At 46.2% G+C, this 21,030-nt stretch overlaps 2 protein-coding genes across 6 annotated transcripts in view; both read right to left on the minus strand.

Annotated features, from left to right (window-relative positions):
- DVL1 (dishevelled segment polarity protein 1) overlaps window positions 1-942 on the minus strand; it is a 94,881-nt gene extending 93,939 nt beyond the window's left edge. For 3 of the 4 annotated variants that reach the window (XM_063354205.1, XM_063354204.1, XM_063354207.1), the window contains exon 1: window positions 498-941. In XM_063354205.1, the coding sequence (XP_063210275.1) occupies window positions 498-667 (170 nt within the window). In that variant the 5' untranslated portion in view covers window positions 668-941. Of the gene's footprint in view, window positions 1-497 lie in introns of all 4 variants that reach the window. The other variant, XM_063354206.1, reaches the window with a different exon arrangement.
- Window positions 1-21,030, minus strand: part of MXRA8 (matrix remodeling associated 8) — a 40,694-nt gene that overhangs the window by 8,980 nt on the left and 10,684 nt on the right. Inside the window, exons 6-10 of one of the 2 annotated variants that reach the window (XR_010073547.1) lie at window positions 16,976-17,134; window positions 15,882-15,912; window positions 14,825-14,901; window positions 14,168-14,245; window positions 12,335-13,274 (exon numbers count right to left, since the gene is read on the minus strand). Coding sequence is in view for 1 of the 2 variants with exons in the window: in XM_063354208.1 (XP_063210278.1) it covers window positions 13,249-13,274; window positions 14,168-14,245; window positions 14,825-14,901; window positions 15,882-15,912; window positions 16,976-17,134 (371 nt within the window). In the remaining variant the exon portion in view is untranslated. Of the gene's footprint in view, window positions 1-9,278; window positions 13,275-14,167; window positions 14,246-14,824; window positions 14,902-15,881; window positions 15,913-16,975; window positions 17,135-21,030 lie in introns of those variants that run through there. The other variant, XM_063354208.1, reaches the window with a different exon arrangement.

A 21,030-nucleotide genomic window follows, 5' to 3' on the forward strand; every position in this document is an offset into this window, starting at 1 on the left:
CCCCCAGGGCCTGGCCCCGACGGGCTGACAGGCTGCCGGCCACCCCCTCACGGCCTCAGCCGAGGGCGCCGGGCCCGCCCGGCTGGGGACTGACTGAAACGCGGCCCGAGAGGCCTCCTCGCCCCGCCGGCGGGGTCCGGCCGGGGCTGTCAGCCGCCGGGGCGGGCCGGGCCGCCATGTTAGCGGCACTGGCGGCTTCCCCCGGCTGCCGGCGGGGCCTAGCGCCGGGCGGGCGCCGCAGTGCGCGGCGGGCAGGGCCGCACCCGGGCGGCGAAGCCCCAGCGGCTCGGCCCGGCCCGGCGACAGGCCGGGGGCTGCGGCGGAGCCCGCCGCCAGCCGAGCAGGTGTCTGCCGCTCGGGGCCGCTGAAAGCCCTCCCCTCGGCTGTCAGCGGGAAGGGGCGCGGGGAGGAGAGGAGGGGCAGGGACCCGGCCGCCCCCCACACACCGCCCCCCTCGCCCCGGCACGGGCGGCCCCCGCCGGCCCAGAGCCGCTCACCCGAAATCCTGGTCCATGGACTTGAAGAAGAACTTGTAGCTGTGGACGGGCCGGTTGCTGAGGACATTTTTGAAATCGGCCAGAGTGACTTTTTCCGGCGGGACGGGCAGCTTCACCAGATAGGGGGTCTCCTCCTCATCTATGTGGTAGATGATTTTAGTCTCCGCCATGGGAGAGGGGCAGCGGGGAGCAGCAGGGAGGGAGCCGGCCCGGGCCTCCGCCGCCGCTCGGCTCCTCTCACGGCCTCCGGCCCAGAGCCGCCCCCGACAGGAAGGGAGCTCCCAGCGCCCGGCCGCCGCCGCGCAGGGGCTCCTCGGCCGGGATTTCGCTCCCTGCACTGCTCTCTAGCTGCCCGACCCGGGAACGGCAGCCCGCCGCCGCCGCCCGCCCCGCCTGCATCCTCCGGCCCGCCGCCGCTCCCCCCCCACCTCCCGCCCCCGCCGCGCTCGGCAGCGGAGCCGCCGCGGGGCTCAGCCCCCCGGGGCCGTCGGGCAGCGCGGGGGGGGGGCTGCCGGCGGGGGCGCGGGGCCGCCGGGGCAACTCCCCCCCGCCCCCCTCGGGCTGCCGCCATCCCGCAGGGCGCCCCCTGGCGGCACGGCGGCACCACGGCCGGCGGGGAGCGGGGCTGGTCTCCCATCCTCCTTCCCCAGGGACCATCCCGCCACAGCGACCATCCTTCCCAGGGACCGACTAGAGACAGCGCAAAGGGCTGAGCACACACACACGCACCCTTGCCATAAAATTCACCTCTCACATTGTTACGGTTTGAAGAACCCACAACAATTTACTGTCGTTTAGACAATTATCCTGTCACCCGAGGACCCGTCCCCACCCAGGAAGGGGAATGGGGGAAAAGACAAGGAAAGCCCGAGGGTTAAAATGTAAACAGATTTAATAGAATAATACAAAACAATTACATTAATAACACTAACAACCAACATTGATCCCGATACCAATATAAAATACACAGGGATCACACCCAGGCCATTCCCCCAGCAGAAGCCGTGCGCTCCCAGCAGGGACAGCCCATGTGGGACACTGCGAGCGCTGCGGCTTCGGGAGGAAGGGAAGGGCTCAGGGCTCCGGCACCGGGGCAAGGAGTTCTCAGAAGACAGACCTTACCAAAAAGTAAAATTACTGAAAGAGAAATTAATCCTGTGTTGCTCAAACCAGGACAACTGTCTTTATGTCAAGCCATGAGTCTTTCCTCACTTTTGCTCTTCCAATTCTCTCCCCCATTCTCAGGCTGGGGAGAGTGACCAAGCGGCTTCGTGGTCCTGGTTGCCAGCTGTTTAAATTTTAACCCTCAGGTATCGGGATCAATACTGGTTATTTAGTGTTATTAATGTTAATTATCTAGCCTTACTCTATTAAATCTGTTTATATTTCAGCCCTCGGGGGTTTTTTTCCTGATTCCCTTTCCTGGGTGGGGAGGAGTCATCAGGTGACAGAATGATTGTCAAAATGACAATAAATTGTTGTGAGTTCCTCAAACCATAACAACAGTTTAATAGGTAGAGCAAAAGCTGCACACACAAGCAAAGCAAACCAAGGAATTCATTCCCTGCTCCCCATGGGCAGGCGGGTGGTCAGCCATCCCCAGGGAAGCAGGGCTCCACTGCACATAACGGTGACTTGGGAAGACAAATGCCATCACTCCCACCGTCCTCCAGAAGGAAGGGTCCTTCTTCTCCCCCAGCTCTATACACTGAGCATGACGTCCCACGGCATGGAATATCCCTTTGCCCAGTCGGGGTCAGCTGTCCCGGCCGTGTCCCCTCTGAGCTCCCTGTGCCCCCCAGCCCATCGCTGGGGGGGCGGTGTGAGGAGCAGAACAGCCCTTGAGAGCTCAGCAACCACCACAGCCAGCAGCGCGCTGTCCCACTGTTCCCACCCCAAACACAGCACCAGCTGCCAGCACCAAAGTCAACCCCATCCCAGCCAAAACCACACCAGTGAACATTCCCAAAGGGTTATATAAACACTATCAGTTCCCTGGCAGCTCTTTCCTTATTTTCCCCCTCTAGGAATTAGTAAACACTTTCCAGGTACAGACCCCCAGGCATTGTAAAAAGGTGGGCAGTATCCAGATTCACGTGACAGGAGGAAAAGGGAGGTACGTTACTACACATATAGTAATGCTTTATATTCTAACTCATCAGTCTTTACAAGATGCAAGATATATTGTCTCTAATGTATTTACAGGAGAGACAGGCAGGGCTAACGTTACTCAGAGCATTATGAAAGACAGAGAGGGCTAACGTTACAGCATTATAATGGCAGACAGACCACCGTATTTCAGGTATCTCAAGAATTCGGACTCCCCTCCCCCAGCAGACCGGTGCCCTTTGTGAGATGGGTTCTGTTTAAGCAATGAGCTCATGGATTCTCTGCAGATCATGAAATTTTCCACAGTGCAGGTGGCTTCTCTGCAGCTTATGCTAATAAGAGAGCAGAGACACATTTGTGGCTCAGAAGAAATTGCTTTGAATAGCTGCTTCAGTGGGCACAGAGCCCACCGAGGTGCCTGGCACGGAGCAAGCTTTAGACCTGTCATCTCTCGGATTTCACAGAACAGCAAGAGTCACTGATCAATGCTGCCAGGTGAGAGAGGTACGTTTGGGAGCATGCAGTCCAGAGAAAAATCTTTAGAGGGCCATGTTTTGCAGGTGATGTATTTGGGAAGAGTTCACCTTTCTTTCTAGAAATCCCCAAACATGACAGCCAGAAAATGAAGATTTCAGAACAGTGTGCTTGGGTCTCAAGGAATCTTTTGTTCATTAATAAATACTTCTTCGAGAAAATCCCAAGCTAATGATATTCTCTCTTTTCTGCTTCCCAATAAAGAGGACATTCACTTCTCAGAATATTTAGCTGCTTTCTGTGAAGGGGTAAATTACAGCTCAGTGACTGAATTACCTGTGGCACTGGAATGATTTTTCTCCCGGCGTGAAAACAGAGGAGCCAAGTGCGTTAGAGGCTGCCAAAAGGTCTGTTAACATTATTGCTGTTTATTATTTTCCATTTTCTGAAAGTTTAATCATTACCAGTTCCCAGATCCCACCAGCACACTACCACATACCACTTCCAGAGCCAAATCCTACTACGCAGAGCCAGATCTGGGTACCTCTCTAGCAATGGCATGGTTAATCCACAACTCAACAAGATTTAACAATATTGAGAAACCAAACCACCATCAGCTACCTGCTGTCATTTCTGGTACAGTGAAGCAATTACAAACATCACATTCATGGGGGTTCTCCACCTCCAGCGATCTGCTCACCTGCTGACATTCATACCACCCATCACTGCTAAACTTGAATGCCTGGATGATCATCAAACAAGGTCAAATAAACAGCAAAGTAAAGCTATGGCCTTATTCTTCATCACGTAACCAGTGATTTGGTGCTGTCTTAAGTCAAGAATGACCAACTTAGTACTCTTCGAAGAGTACTTTCCAAGATGGTTAGTCATTTCTCACGCTTGCAATTTTAGAATTCCGATAGAGTAAGGCATAAAGCACTAAAGATTTCTGCAAAACTGTGCATTCAACTTCCTGTCCCGCATGTGTGCGCAAACACGTGCTATGGTTCAGCAAGCACCTGAGAGTACTCTTGGTATGGAAAGTATGCCATGAATCCATCAATTCTACCACACACGAGGATCTCTGAGCAGCAACGGGGAAGGCTTCCTCGGGCAGGACTGTAAGATAACTCGAGTACAAGCTATATTTTCTGAGATACTGAGCTTTATGTAGTTTTTCCAGCATGAAACTCAGGCAAAATATTAACATCCAACCCTTTGGTCTCTTCAGTTCGTACTTAATGACCTCCTGAATTCCTCAGAGACCCAGGTGGTATCCACACAAAGACTAAACCTGCAAAGAGCTCTGTTCTTGCTCTATTAGCTTTGCTTTCACTTTTGACAACTGAAAATACAATGAGTTGTATAATTGTCAGATGACTACCTTGGAAGAGACATGATAAGGCTGGATCTATGACTCACAAAAAGCTTTCTGTGTCCCCATAAAGCACAGAAGAGAGGAGATAACCCACTTTCATGTTACAGTCAAACCACAAGCTAATCCAATTAAAGAGCGTACACAGGAATGCAGAATACACCACCTTAGCAAACCACTGGTCCATCAGGGCTAATATCTTGCTTCTCGCAGAGTTCAGGCCTTAACGCTTCAGTGGAAAATAAATATAAGGCATAAAATCTCTTGCTATTAGTGCTGTGCTCTCCGTGACAGAGCAAATAGTCTTGCTGACCCCTGCAGGGAGCAGAGAGTGTCCCGAGGCATAAAAGCCGCTCACCCTTTTCTTCATTTATATAGCGGTGCACTTCATTACCACACAGAGAATAAGCAAGCCCTTTTAAAAAGCCATCCTTTGAATTATAGTGATGGTTGTTGCTTGTCTCAGTGAATTCCAAAAGCTCATCACACCCTGGGTGCTTAGCAAATAAGTATTTGTTTAAAGAGATATGACAAAAAGAAAACCAAAGCTCTGAGCACTCTGACACTCACCAAAGCTGTGACTCGGGACCCGCTCTGAGATTCCATGGGTATTTTTTATCCACCTGCAAGAATTTATTTGTAAAAGAACAAAATCATCTTTCACTTGGAGGATTATCTCTTCTCAAGAGTCAGCCACTGGCAGTTTTGCCACTCATGTCAATGAAACTAGGTTTGACTATGAGTACTTTCACTTGGATAGACAACCCTGGGAAACGAAGACTTCTGTTTTCATTTGTTCTGGCAACACAGGAGGATCAAGGTGCTCAGCATCACTGCAAGCTTCCCACCATTTCCTGCCAGCTATCTGTGCCTCTTGCAGGACTGATGGTACCTACAAGGAGGCCAGTAGCACGGAGGTATTAGAAACTAAAGCGATGACACTTATTAGCCAGGGAAGATAGATACCTTCCAGAGTGGAATCATGGTAGTGACCTAGAAACACCAAATCGGTGTTGCCGAAGTGTTGAGTCGCATCAGTAGGACTAATCTTTACGTTCCTTTGCTCAAGCATTTTCTCCAAAATCATCACTGTTTAAAAACAAAAGGACAAATGGGTTTTGGACTTTTATCATTGAAGGGATGTATCAGAAGCTGGTGTCTAAATGAACCACACAGGAATTGTCAGCCAACCGATTCTTCCTCTTCCGAGATCCTAAGTTTCCCCACACTGAGCACTATGTGCAGACTTTCAGCACATTCAAAAAGGCAAGTTATGCAGCTACTCTTCATCTCCATCTCATTCTACTGATTCACCCAGGCAAGATTAGCATCAATGCAGAATAAGAACTAAGCATGGAAATGATCCCAAAAGAGAAAGAGAAGCAGAAAGATTATCACTGCAACCACACAGTTTGGATGTGCTTAAAATTAAGACACTGTAGGCTGGCTCCCAAGCTGGTACATGTCAGCAGGATGCAACCCAAATCATGTTACACTGCTCATGATCTGGTCTAAAAGAGCTGCAAGTTGTTTTTCCTTTTATTCTTCCTCTCTGTGCAGTGCAGCGGACCTTGGGCACAGTCAGGTCATGGCAGCACTCAGTCCTGACAGTTTACAAGAAAATAAAGACATCAAACACTAGAGGGAGGCAAAAGACCTGCAGTCCAGCAATCTGCTCCCCAGCCTCCTGGGCAAATCTCCCCAGGCCTTCCATTGCCACTGGATTCAAATACAAATAACAGAGGGGATTTTCAGTGACATTTCCAAAACCCCTCTTAAACTGAGGAATGTGTGTACTGGAGGGATATTGCCCTACAGGTCTGTAGGAACGAGGCGCTGTATATTTCGTCTGGGAGGGGAAAAGAAAAGACTAGAGGATGACATTCGTCTGGGTGCTCCACAGGGACTGCTAAAAAGAAATCAGAAAAATGTAATGGAAAACATTAACCGACGTTGTTAGCAGATGCACACAACTTCTGGGATTCATCGGAATGAAGAGTGTCTCCTCCAATTTCAGTGTCTTTTTCATCTAACTTGAGTCTATTGATAACTGTTCAGTTATTGCTACCAAAAGCCTGATGCATCTCAGTTCTGTTACAGTGTGATCCTGTAGTGCTGGAAGAATTACCACATGGGACAAACTATGTTCCTGTCCTTTCAAAGACTCCCAGCAAACCTCAAGTGCAAATCAGATACTCATACAGAATGGCACCAACCTCCCTACCCCTGCTGCAGAAATGCTGCTAACTGCTGTCTTGGAACTCAACTGGACTTTAACACAACAATCAAAACAGTGGAGATGAGCCTGAAAAGATGTGAAACGTTATTGCAAAAGGCAACAGGTTGAGCACTTCAAATCACTGGGTGACATCAAGCTGGTTTTGATGGAAGTACCTTTTTCTCTATCGTGTTTGCTGTAGATGGGTCTTCAGAGGGAAATTTTCGTGAGACACTGGTGTCTGGGCAAAAAGCTCTGTCTGCGAAGGGAAGAAGTGATGCTTTCCAGGCAAGACCTCCCTTGTTGCTGAATCACATACACAAACCGCTGTGGGTTAGAACACCAGTACTCTGGCTATGAAAACTCAGCACTCCCACACTTTCTCTGGATTGGTCTTGGTGCCAATCATGGAGAACCAGTCACTATTGCACACATACACTTTCGGCAGTCTCAAGCATTTTCAAACACTTTTATGTGATGCACACCTCATCAGTGACTTTAATGGGTCAGTCCCAGCTCCTACTCATCATGAGTCAATCATCTATTTTCTTTCTCAGCCATTTTCTGATTCTCCTACCTCCTCTTAGCATCTGCAGCACTTTTTAAAAAGGGGAGAGACACGCTTGAAAAATTTCCCTGCAGCAATTGTCTTCAGAGCAGCTGATCTGCAGAGGGCCACATACACGTTTAAAAACTTGACCTCTAGGAGGAGTTTTTTGCTTTGGAACATCTATTCGGATCTTTATCCTACTTCTCTCAGGTCCCCAGTGTTTCTTCTTCCCCTCAGAAATTTGTTCTGTCAGTGACTAGCAACTCCCTCTCCACGGGCAAGACTCTCCCCAGACTGGGAGGCAGAAGGGAAATGGGGATAATCTGGACTTCATTTCAGACAAGTTGAAGACAATGAAAATATTTAATTTCAGTGGTCTGTAAAGCAGGCTCTGTGGTTGCTAAATTAGCTTTTCCTTGTCCCCAGCTGCTTTCCTGGAAAATCAGACCCATTGCCTATAGAGACAGAGAAAAGCAGCAAGATGCCCCAGCAACAAATAACCAGCTCTGTCAGCAGAGACCCAGGGCACCAGCAGAAAGAAACGGGCTTAAAGCATTAACGACTCCCAGCCCTAGGTAAGGCTATGCAGTAAGACCTCACTCTTCAAGATAATTGCATAATTGCAGCTCAATTGCCCTCAAAAAAACTCCACTCAAGCTCCATATTCCCCCAACAAAGAACAAATACAGAAATCCAATCCAACATGTGTCACCTCAGTCCAGCAGAATGGTGGCATCTCTGCCTCCCAGCACCAAGAGTATAATTTGAAGGCTGCTTTTTTTTTTTTTTATGGTATAATGCTCTAGTTTGCCTGTGGCACTTAAGGGGGAAAAAAAAAGAAAAAGTAAGTTTAAATCTTAGAAAAATGCTGTTGAGTCAGATGTTCCCAGTGGGACTGGCATCAGCTTCAGGATGATCTCACTTTGTCCAAAGTATCTCTTTTTCAGCAGTTCTTATTTGGCTTCTCACCATGAAGAATCTCACTTACAGGTTATAGCAGCGACTGACCAGGAAAGTCCCACAACAGTACCAGAAAGGTACTTCGGATGAGATCTTTATTGTACATGGCCCCTGGCTTCACCTGCTCAAGAATTCACCATTCATTCTCAGCAACGGCAGAGCCCAATGAGAAGGAACTACTCCCCATCCATTTCTCACTGTCTTCATCTCCCATCCCTTCTAACCTGTTTGGGTTTGGCTTTTCTACCTCTGGTTATCTGAGAAGGCACAAGCAGCCATCACAGGATGACTCACCCCAGGGAAGAGGTGCTATGAAATGTCAGAAGACTGGCTGTAGTACAATTTCCAACCAGGTAAGAGAGAAGATAATACTTTCACCAGAACTAGATGAGCTGGTCAATAATCTTAGTTTGCTAAATGCACTTCTTTGCCACTTTTTAGTTTCATATTTTGCTTTGATCCTTCAAATTGTTGCACCTGCCCCCTGCAGTGTCCATCCAAGCAGCAATACAAGCTGTTTCCATCAGTGTCCCTGGAAGAACTCTGCCACGCCAGCTGTGATACTACTCAGTGAATGGAAGCCCTCCAAGAGCAGAATGTGCAGCAGGAACTTTGCAAGGTGTTAGTTCTGCAAGGAAAAGAGGAATTTGGGCTGGGAGCAAAGTATAAAACGGTGCAGTTAACTATTCCAGCAGGATACGTTATCTTCCCTTCTGGACCTGCAGAATTATGAAATATGAAGGAGCTGCCAGCCTTCATCTCTGATAGATGGTTTCAACTCCCATCTACAGCCACAGTTCTGTTCATTATACAACCCTTTTGGAGAGCTAAAATTTGCCTGTGGGCCCCATGACCAAGTCAAGTGATGATGTCCCATGTGGAAACCATATTGAAATCACTGGAATAACTTATTGCATCCAATCTGCACTTTGTCAAGCACTTTAGGATGCTTTGAGATGAAACACACTGCACAGCCATTGGGAAGAATTAGCTAATGCTGGCTAACAGCTTAGATAGCATCTCCAAAGAGCAAGAAATAAAATCAACCTTAACTTGAAACTCCATTATATTCTCCTTTATTTCTTAAATGCTAGGAGAGTTACACAACAATGATAAATGGTAAAAGTTAAGTAACAATAATAATGGAAATTAATTCTGTTACAACAAAGAAAAGAAACCCAAGCTTTATGGAACAAGTCTGGAGAGGAAGCAGAGTGTGCGCAGAGCTGAAAAGAGGGGGCTCTAGTTCTAGTCTCAGTTTTAACCCCTTTTAAGGTCACTGCCATACACCTATTCCTTGTTCCACAACAACAAGGGCTTACATTCCATACATTACCCTAAAAAAGACCTTCATTTCTCTGCCCTCATTGAGCTAGAATACTCACTGAGAAATAATTGCTATAAAAATATTAGGGGTTATTATTATGTTAAGTAACTGAACATAAAATGTATGTCTCGGGAAACCAAGGAGACTGAGGCAAAGCCTGTCAAGAGCCTGCAAAGTGACAGGTAAAGAAGTCTATCAGATGCAGCGTTCCATCAGTACAGCGAGAGCACTACTTCAAATAACTCAGGCAAAGCATGTTTACCAAAGTGCTACACACAGTAAAAAACTGTTTCTCCACAACAGGCAAGTTACTGTCCCATATTAGGGAAAGAAAGGCTGAGAGGAGGGAGAGAGAGTGAAAACCAACCTGCCTAGAGTTGCGCTGAGTTGACGGCAGGGTGGGAACAGAAAGCAGTGGTCCTGCCCCTGGCCTAGTGGTTAATTCCAAGTTGAGTTTTCTGATTTTCACGTGCAAGATCAGCTACGTTGACTTCATGCCAATGCCAAAGACTGACAGAATACAAAGTCCATGTGAAAAGGACCTAAAGAGCTTCTCAGCAGTATTTAAGGGCAAGTAACCTTTGATAATTCCTCTATATTAAGAAACACACAAACAAACAAAACTCTTCAGTTTAATGTTCGATTATTCTCTCTCTCTTTTTTTCAAGGGTTTGAAAACACAGCTGGTTATCCCACAGTCTTGCCTGGATCTCTCTCAGCCAGAATTTTAACACACTAAATTACACACTGGATGTGGCAGGCTGCTTTTGAAAACCACTGTTCTGATCATCAGTGCAATCACACAGCACATGCCTCTCCTGAAGAAAAAAGGGCCATAATCTCAACTTGGACTCCCATCTTGATCAGTCTAGGGTTATACTGGCATGTCTGACCACTACCAAATTTAAACCGCTGATCAAAGCAAGGATGAGGAACTCATAAAGCTCTTCCTAGTGCTTGTTTCAGAGAACATATTAAATTTTTTCCCCTTAAGCTATTTTGCAGCCTAGAAGTCAAATAAAATATTTAAATGCCTCTGGAGTTTATGAGTAACCCCACTTTGAGCTGGTGTCTATATGAGCTGTGCTAAGCAATTTGAACTGGCAAGTAAAGATCTCCAACCTTTGACTCACAGACATGAAAGGGAGGGAGAAAGACATTAATGACAATTACTTGAGACTGTGCCACCCTGATGGAATAACCAGCGCAGCATTATGCACCTGCAGGAATGCGGCTTGTGTTTCAATCAGGTCCAGCCAAAGGCAGCCTAAGAATGGCCGTCTGCTCTGGGGGAAGGGCAGGCAAAGAGGGACCTGGGCCCAAGCCCAGACCCTTCTCTCCACTAGTCACGGGTCTGCCCAGTCCCAGCACTTTCGTAGGGGTGAATCTTAAGTGAAGATAAAGGCAAGTTAATCGCAAGTCACAAAAACTGTCCAGAGAGCAGTGGGAAGGCTAAGCAAACTAAAAGATAAGGAGGTGCCCAGCTGTAGCTTAAGAAGGCTCGTCTCCACCTCTACTGTTATATTCTATTATTAATATTTTTAATATTTGAAGGCATTAAAAATAAGGGTGCCCAATACATTTAACATAGTCCTCATTAACAGAGAGAAGTATCAATACCTATAAAAATTGACATGGTCCACTTTCCACTCCTGTAAGAGGTGTACATCAAAGTACTGACGTCCTACCTTCTGAGGAGACAGTTCCTTCTGGTACATAGGAGGCCTTACCCACCACATTGTTGGTAGGTGGGTAGGGGTGGAAAGAACGGGGCAGGAATGGGACTTGACATTGATTCCTACACTAGGGAGGCCCATAGCGTTGGATAGCTCTCAGAACAGCACTGGGCCCTTACAGTACACATGCTCCTGCAGTGGGGAGCTTCACCCAGCCATGACAACAGCTCTTTCTGGTTTGACCAAACTTGTGCCCTATTAGGTGGCACTAACACGATCCCAGATAAGTGGCAAGGGTGGCTAAAACAACAGCCAAGACACATACCATACTAGGCAGCAGGTCACATTCCCAATTGTTTAGCTGGTAGACTGAGATGCTTTCCTTGGACCACAGCTACTTCATCACTTGCAAAGACCTCAGAATTCTCCATCCCCAGCAAGAAATCCAGTCACAAGCAAAGCACTACTTCAAGACTGAAACCACACCATCACCCTCACATCCTCCCTCACAGTAGTTTCACACAAGCTCCTCTTCACATTTCCACCATCCGCAACATCCTGGAGCCCCTATCCCAGTTCCATTCAGTCACCAAGCCCATCCGCAATCCCTCCCCCTGCCGTTCTCCTCAGATCACCAAAGAGCAGGCTGGCAATCCTTGGCCACCTTCACTCTTACACAACAAGAACACAAGCCACTGTCATCATGCTCACAACAGCAGGCAAGACTTTTTCTTCTGTCCTCCAAGGACCGCAGGTGTGCCTGGTTTGGTAATGGTGCCACAGGATATCCCAGGTAGTCAGAGGAGCTATGTAGAACTGTTAATATTCTCCGGCCTTCCTGATGCTTTAACTTTCTTGGATTACAACACTGAATTACTGGCTTTCAATTTTTGGACATCCCCATCTGACACACTGTTGATAGGTAGAACTCCCTACAGCCCCACTATCGCAGGTATCTGCTCCCCCAAGCTATGCCAAAATCCACAAGAATGGACTCATCTCGCTCCTCAGTTCCCCCTCTGATATCCTGGCCCATGAAAATTCCTGACAGGCTCTTCCGTGGAGTGTGTTCTCACTCTTGTTCCTCACGGTCTGCTCATGAGAAGCTATTCCTTTTAACAATCTCTCTACCTGTGCTGTAATCATACCTTTGTTTTGATGTGCACACAAGCTCTGTGTGGCCTGGTTCCACCCAAGGACTGCAGGAAAATCACATTCCAGATTCCACAAAGGAGTTTAGCCCTTTCCATAATATTTCTGGTTCTGATCTAACTGAGACTGGTATTACAGCACTGTAACTCCATCAACTTCATCTGTAAGTGTCTGCTCATGCCAAATTTGATTTGGTCTGCACTGAAACAAAAACAAATCAAGAAACAAGCTCAGAGCGAGAAATACAGAGTCAGGCTTCCAGAGCTCTTTGGAGCTGATCCCAACCCTACCCTTGGTCACTTGTGTGCCTCCCTTTTCCCTGTAAAATGAGGATATTGACATTTCCCCATTCATAAAATGAGGTATTTCCATCGTCATTTGTGAAGGGGTGTACTCTTTGTACTTCCCCTGGAATATGTAAAGTGCTATGTGACAGTACTGCTCCTCCTGATTTACGCCAGCCTATTGGAGATCACAATCAGGCTTTGCTATTATTTTTTCTGATGAATACACTACATGGAACAATGCCTGATATAATGATGGCTCAAGATTAGTGATGCAGGTTGGTTTATTTAAAGCAGTAACATCAAAGCAAAAGGCCTGCTGATTCAGCTCATAAAAATCATTGATGCATAAAACCAACAATAATACCAAGAAAGAAAAGGGGAATGGAGGACTGGGAGAACAGAAGAAGAAAAGGCGACCCAAACCCACCATAAGTGAACACAAGACAGATGGTCTAACTCTTTCAAGAAGCACTTGCAAATACCCTTGTGCTTAGTGGGGAGAAAGTCTACGTGAAAAAAACCTATGGTAACTGGAGGGACATGGTATTAAGAAAAGGCATCTCTCTTCCATTTATCTATCTTTGATTGAAGCTTCTGGTCCAGCCAGCAGCTTGGGAACGTCTTCATTTACAATATTCCTTCCTGAAATCTGAAAGCAAATTGAAATGGAGGTCAGTACCTGAAGAGAGATTTCAAACCATCCAAAGCAGCACACTGTAACATGGACTTAGTTATACAGTGACAAGTGACCATTTGCAGTCAACCACGTCCCCAATATCCTCTTCATAAAGCCCGCAGTGAGATATACTGCGTATAAATTATTGCACAGACCCTCTCTGCAGAATGTAGGCAAAAGTATCATGAGAACTCCGTCAAGAACAGCAGGTCTAAGGCAACTCATGGACTCTCCAGACCATTCCCTTCTTGATATCATTTCAGTGACATTTATTATATTCTAAATTCATAGGGGAGGAGTCCTGGAACCTAACAACTTCTTACAAGCACTGCCTGACATAAGTGTGACTCTAAAAACTGAGGCATAATACTCGGATTAATACTGGATAAGCAAAAGGAGATTCAGCCCTTAGGGAGGGAGAGTTGTTTGCTTTTGTTGGATGAAGTAAGTGACTGCCCATTACACATAAATTAATTCAACTCAAACCATTCTCTTCTGCACAGTGTTTTCTTCTCAAAACTCATGCCAGGACATTTTTGAGATACATCTCCCTCTGAGGTTACAGTACAGAATGCACTATTCCAGCCCTGCAAGGCATTCTTTTTCCAATAAAAAAATATTCTATTTGTACCACGCCAAAAGTTTTTAAAAGCCTAATCACTACTTGCATCTTGTGGCTCCCTGATGAAAGGCTAGGAAGGGAACTAGCTTCTCATTCCTGCTGTCATTTCTCATGATGTTTATCATTCCTCATTCGGCTGTGGCTTGGTCAGCTCACTGCTAAACTGCGTTCTTCCCTCCTCCCTCCTTCAACCCATCAGAAGGTTCCTGCAGCCACCAATTAGGGTGAACCAGTTCATTATTACCTTTGTCTAAATCAATGTGCTTTGCTGGGAAGCTTCTGGCTTGCTCGGCCTTCTCCTTCAGGATGTTGTTTTTGTAATCTGTGTAAGGGAGGAATATAATTCAGACAGCCATTAGAACATTAAAAGAAAACAAAACTTTACAGGCAAGGCAGACATGTGATCAGTCCTTCCTTGAAGCACTCTAGGCCTGGCATCTCCAGATCTCTCGGAGTAACTCAGCCAATCAGCAGGAAAAGGAAAGCTGCTATGACTTAATTTTTGCCCCTGGCACTAATCAGTTATGCATATTTCAGTTTCCTGCTCCTCATAGGCACCACAGATTCTTCCAGCATGTAACAAAAAGCTCTGGATCGTCTATGCGAAGCTCACCTGAAGGTGACTATTGCAGATATTCAAAGCATTTGCTCACAGGGGAGCTCCCCTAAGACACACAGAGAAGAATTTGTACTCGCTGCTGTCCTGGTTTGTAACCCACCCTCTGCAACTCTTTTGTTCTTTACTTCAGATTCTGTATCTGCCTCTTCTTTACTGGGGCCTTTACAGCAATTCTGTAGCTTGGGACCTAAAGTTTGTCAGCTTCTTCTTCTAAAGGCTGTACCTTTACTGGGGGTGCACAGAGAAAAAAAAGTTTCAAGCTGGTTTGAAGCTGATGCATACCCAGTCTGATGTCTTCGCTTTTGTATTGAGTCAGATCTGTTGTGTCGACTGTAAATTCTTTAAGATTCACATCCTTCCTGAAAAAGGAATAACAGTGAAAAATGTTATTGTCATATCCTTTAGTAACTGGCTCCTTTCACACTTTTTCACAATAGCTTTTCTAATACTACTTCAGACAATTTATCTTGTTTATTTGCTGTATATCTGAAAAAAAGTTGAAAAAAATCCATAGAAGATTTCATTCTCCATTAAGTACTGGTGATTTTTACAGAATCCTTTCCGGTTTCTACCAGGCTTCCCTGGAGAAAGCGTGACAGACAGACAACAGCATTGGCAGCCATCGTCCACGGGTACTTTTCCTGTCTTTGCCCCTAACTTACCAAACAGATGTCAGAAGGTCATACTGCTTACTAGTGAATCCAGTTCTCCTCTCTCCCTTTTACTATTTTTTCTATTAACCCCTTGAGATCCCTGCCCAGCTGGCTCTTTTTTCCCCCACCATGTGTTTGTCCAGAGCTTAGGACAATGGGGAGCCAATCTGTACTGGAACTTCCCCATCTCTCCCACTTTCATAACATATAATAAAACACAAAGGAACCCAGCTCCACAATCTTGGCCCCAGTCTCACAGTAGAGTTTACAGTAGATCTGTGCGCTACCCCTTTACCACTAACTCCTAATGACATCTCCCAGAAAGATGATCTGTGAATCGGTTCCCAAAGTACGAGAGGAAATGCAACTGGCAAATTAGCCCTACAAACCATTCTCTCCTTCCGTACTTTGGCAGCATGGAAGTTGCTCCCTGATATCCAATCATTATTCAAGTGTATATTCCTGGGAACATTACACTAATAATGACTAGAGTGTAAAGCTGCAAAAGAATTGGTGGAAAGCAAGGAATCACCTCTACCAAGCAGCCTACGCTTTATGTGGCTGTACTTGTACTAACCACATCCTCGGCTGCTTTAGGCACTTAGTGACAGCTGAGGGCTGGGGCTCCTAAGTTCATTGTTATGTATTCTAATCACAGATAGTAGACCCTGTGTAATTATACTCACTCTCCATATTTTTTCACGTTGTATTCATAACCTAAAGAGGGAGAAGAAACAGAATGAGCAGTTGTACCCAGTCCAACCACTCCCTCCCAGACAACAGTGATAACAATAACACCTAGTACTTATTTACAGTGCTCCTGATTGCAATGCTTACAACGATCACTTTCACAACCCCTCCAGTGTGTTCCACTGCCACAGGGAGCTTCCCTTTCCTTTACCCACCAGCCTTCCAGTGGTTTTCCCAGATCTACGGATGACCAGCCAGGAGAAACTACAGCAATTGCCATATTTCATTTCTTTCCACGTCCCATTTATTACAAAAATATTAACCACACCTGTCATCTCTTGTGTGCCGGTGCTGCCCTTGCCCATGCCCAGCTCACTGCTTAGGCCTGCATCCATCGCATGCTACAGATGCTGGTTTCCACCAGCCTCCCACACGCCAGGTATCCAACCACACTACTGTCTCACCCCACCCTGCAAGCAGTGAGGATTTCAGGCTCCTCTTTTCCATTCAAAGGCCAGGGCAGGAGTCCGTTCCCTCTGTAACTGCAAAGTAACCCCACTTAAGTGGAGTTAAGTGGAGATAGCCATTTTGTGGCTGGTGCCAATCCCCTGACACGTAAATAAGCATGAATGTGATACTGCAAAGAACGCAGCAGAAGACAGACATTCCCTGGTATTTGCTTTTTGTGTGGCATCCACCAAAAGATCTCAGTGCCTATTTATCTAATTACACACAGAGAGTCAGGGAGTCCAGCAAGGACTTCGACATCTTAGTGTCTAAGGGATGCACGTGGGCCTTTTGCTCTAAACAAATTCCACTTGTAAAAAGCAAGTGTCTAGCAGTTCTAATTTTCTTCTCCTTTACAACAAAGCAACTCAGGAAATCAAGGCCTGGAAATATTTACACCACACTAATGACTCTCTCTTGGCATCAGCACCTGCAAAGACTCCCCACTGCGTAGGTTGCTGGTTTTCCAGGAGAGGATCACTGCCTTCAGCATCGTGCTTTGCAGTAATTATTTGCAGAATCGGCTCTCCTGTCACGGAATACCATGACAGGCACTACAGAGCTGGTCTTTTCTAGCACTTACCTCTCTGCCGGCGCTTGCGGGTGACGAGGACAATGATGATGAGGAAGACAATGAAGAGCAGCAGAGTTGCCAGGACGTAGCCCAGCTGCTGGAAGAAGTGCACCCGGCTCTCAGGGATGATGACATTTATTACGTTGTGGCCCCTGACAACATTTGGATCTGATGGAAAAGAAAAAGGAAACAGGCTGATAACTGTAATTGGCATCCAAAGCAAAGCATGGTCACACATGGGCCTATATGTGGACCCAAAACTCACGTTCAGTGGGAAACTCTTCTGAACTGCATGAAGCAAAGGGCAAATGGCTGCGAATTTACAACATACTGCACCTCTGTCAGATGGAAAATGTGCTCTTCACAAGACCGTTACACTTCCTAGGTGCGTGAAGTATTAACAGTGACTGTCACACGCTCCCTCGCTGCTGCCTGGCTATCAGTGTGCGCCTGCAGAGGGGGAGCACGGCCAGAAGCCACACTAGACAGCCCCGAGTCCTGCTGCAGGGTAACACAACCCTCCTCTGGGTCCCCTACAACACACACACCACGGTGCTTCGGCTCCAGACAGCGAAAGTATGAAGCAGCCCCTCCCTGCCAAGGGTTATAATTTACAGAGTGGGAGGAATTTTCAATGCCAAAGAATGAGTTTCCTTTTAAATAAAGTTAAAAAAAAAAAATCAATAAAATAAATAAAATAAAAACCCACAAAGAAAAGCCAAGATTCCATTCCATTTGTGGGTGCAGCAGCATTTCGGTTCCACAGCACAGCGAAGGGTAACTCAAAACTCTTACGTGGAACATTTTTGTCGATCTCAAATAAATAGGTCAATGTTTTACACATATAAAGAGGAAGCGACTTCTGTGCTTGCAATAGTCAGAGGAACGGACAAATCCAGCCCAGGCACAGAGAGCAAACCCGTGAGACACACAGTGCCGGGGGAGGCTTTTCTCTTCAAAACAGAGCTAAAAGTGACACTTTCTACCCCCAGAAGGAAACATTCATCAAGCACCGGACAAGAACCAGTATGGTCTTTGGGCCAACCAGTCTCTTGGGAGTTTAACCCTGTAAATTATTCAGGAAGAATAAGGGGAAATATGGGGGAAAAACATCCCAAAAGCCACAGTACCATCAAACAGATGTGTTCTAATGAGAGAAATGTTGACATTTTTGGAACTGCTGGCATAGCGACCGGTTCCAGTTTGTCAGGTAGCTTGTTTCCAGCATTTAAAAACACCAACCCACCAACAATAAAATCAAATAAGACGACAGTGGATTGAAATAAACACTTTGAAAGCGGAGATGATCATTTGCTAATGCTAACAACAGGCCTAGAAAATTGGGACGTTTTAGCATACGCTCTGCTCTGGTAGCCCAGCACTCCACTCCAGCAACACTCCGCTTTTTACTGGCATTGCTAGATGCCGTGTGCTTGCTAGCTGTAGTGCTGAAAACTAGCATGTATTTTTCACCGCTGCTAAGTTAAAAAATACCAAACCAAAAAACCAACTTGCAAAGCTGCAAACAGTCTATGTGACAGTTCTACTTCAACAAATCTCTAGGTCATGAAGGGCTTCTTCAGCAGCTGCCATAATGAGATGGTAGTCACTGGAGCCGCTGTGGAGCCAGGATTCAGCAAACATAAATGCATTCTATTCCTGGCTTTTTGCTTTCCCACAAATACTGCAAGATAGCATAGGAGCAGAGTTAGACTCAGTAACTTTGGGTCTCCTTGGCTAACTCAATCAAGCAATACTAAAAATACTTGTCGTACTAGTGTTTTGATAAAGCATCACTGGAGAACTTCAAAGCGCATCACCAGGAAAGCAGTGGACTATATTCCATTTTATAATTGGGAAAACTGAGGCACAGAGTAATGGTCGATTCAATCACACTCAGCAGATGAATGGCAGCACCTAGAATAGTATCACCAAAGTCATACAGACTCTCCTCCTCATCCTAGTGTCACATCAGAATTTAAGCTGAGGTGCTGAAGGTTTATTCTGCAACCAGGAGCTGATCTTTCAGTATGTCTCAACATGGCATGTCCATCTGCCTCTAATTTACTCACATGATCTGGTTTAACTACTGAAAAACAAGTTTTAATGGTGGGGGCAAAAAAAGTTAGAACAGAGGTGCCCGTACATTGCTTTACCAAAGTGTCAAGGGTCAGATTCTTCTGCTGGGAAAAACAGCGAGCGCTCTTCCAAGAGAGCTCAGAAATGCTGGGTACGTGGCCCATTTTCTTTTCAAGGCTGGCAAAGCACTGAGAATAGTTTAGCAATAAGCATGAGACACAACAGATTCCATTCTTCAATCACATGCTCCAAAGCAAATGCAGAGTCAAAATGCACAGAGTTAGTAGACATACACCACATTTACACTGCTGAGACTGAGAGCAGAATTGAGCTTGTGCTTATATTCAAAACAGGATGAAGTTTCCTGTCTGGAAATGGCTCCGGGCCTTGGAGCTACGCCAGAAACTATAGCTGCTTGCTGAAAAAACCTCATTGCTTTGCTTTTGTTATCTCCTGATGTTTCATTTTGGCTTTATGTTGTATCCCCAGAAGAGTTCTATACGTTTTTTCATGGGATGGGGCAGTATCTCAGCCTTTCCTGTTGTACACAAACAGGGCATGTCCCAGCAGGCTCCTCAGCAGCAGTGGGTTTGAAACAGGCACTCCGGATGCCTCAGCTGCTTTCACATTCCCATCGATTCAGCACATTTTTGTGCGTGGTGCTCTCAGACCATCTGAGTGTTCACTGCCCGAAGGGCACAAAGCTCTTCTAAGGCTGTTCTTTTTGAGAGTGGAAATGGCTTTTCTCAGGAAGGCAAGTTCCTCTGGCACTGAGGGCACTCCTGCCAAACTAAGACATCCCCAGCAGGTTAAATTACTTGTACGTTCTGTCTAACTTCTGAGCAGGTAAGTAACTATTCAGCAACAACTTGGACAACGTGCAGGAGCGAGAGGAATAAATTCCTGGGTGGGCACCTCTGAAAACAAGATCTAGTTTCCATCTGCACAATGCGATCTGGATAAGGCTCAAGGGCAGCAAAAGGCAATGGGAGGGAGACTGATGTTTGTATGTCCTGGCCTCCGAGTCAGCTCAGCCCCAACAGCCACCTCTCTGTAGTACTGCCTGGGTTTTCTGGACACCAACCTCAGTCCCAGGGGGGAGGTTTAGGTTCCTGTGACTTGAAAAAGCCAATTGCTAAAGAAGAATAGACCTATTTAAAAATGCATGAAGCAGGTCAAAATTCTGTATTAAGCAGCCAATAAATATTAAACCACAATGAATATTTTAAAATGTTAATAAGGAACTATACCCAAAAGACTTAAAAAAAAATTAAACTTTGGATTTTAACTTTGTTTTTCTGCCTGAACTAAGTATGATGGTTTTGAGTTTGGACAGGCTGTCAGATGATAGCTCACTGCAGTGGAAAATTTGAAAATTGGTTTAAAAAAAAAAAAAAAAAAGGAAAAGCTGAAGGGTGGAGGAAAATTCCTGGTGCTTGATTCTGCACAGTCTGGCACCTTACACAGCCTAAACCCCTGCACAAAGGGGAGAGTGACGCTTATGATCTACACTGGTGAGATTAGTGGCATGTTGTAACAGCAAAGCAGAATCAATCCCCACCCCATACCTTCTCTAGTTCCATAAAAGCAATCAGGAGAGGAAGCCTATTAGAAAAACAGCTTGTTTGCCTTAGGGCATGTCAGCGTTGCAGAGCAGAATGGGCTGCAGAATTTTCCCTGGGGCAAAGAAAACAGAAGCTGGACATGATGTCACTACAGCACGGCAAGCAGGGTAATTAACCCCGATGGGTGGGACACACCATTTTTGGTGCAGCACAGTGTTAAAGCAGCTCAACAGAATGCTCACCAGTATTGCTAAGCGTGCAGCTCCAGGTATACCGATATAATGGAAATAGCTCAAACAACCAAGCCTGTACACTAGAGTCATATTCTAGCAGCACGGGAGGCAAAACCCCATCTACTTTTCCGACCTTCATGTGCAAGAATAGCCCCTGGCTCAAATGTGAGAAACATTCATAGAGGAA

The sequence above is a fragment of the Chroicocephalus ridibundus genome, chromosome 16 (genome assembly GCF_963924245.1).
Source record: "Chroicocephalus ridibundus chromosome 16, bChrRid1.1, whole genome shotgun sequence".
Classification (NCBI taxonomy): domain Eukaryota; kingdom Metazoa; phylum Chordata; class Aves; order Charadriiformes; family Laridae; genus Chroicocephalus; species Chroicocephalus ridibundus.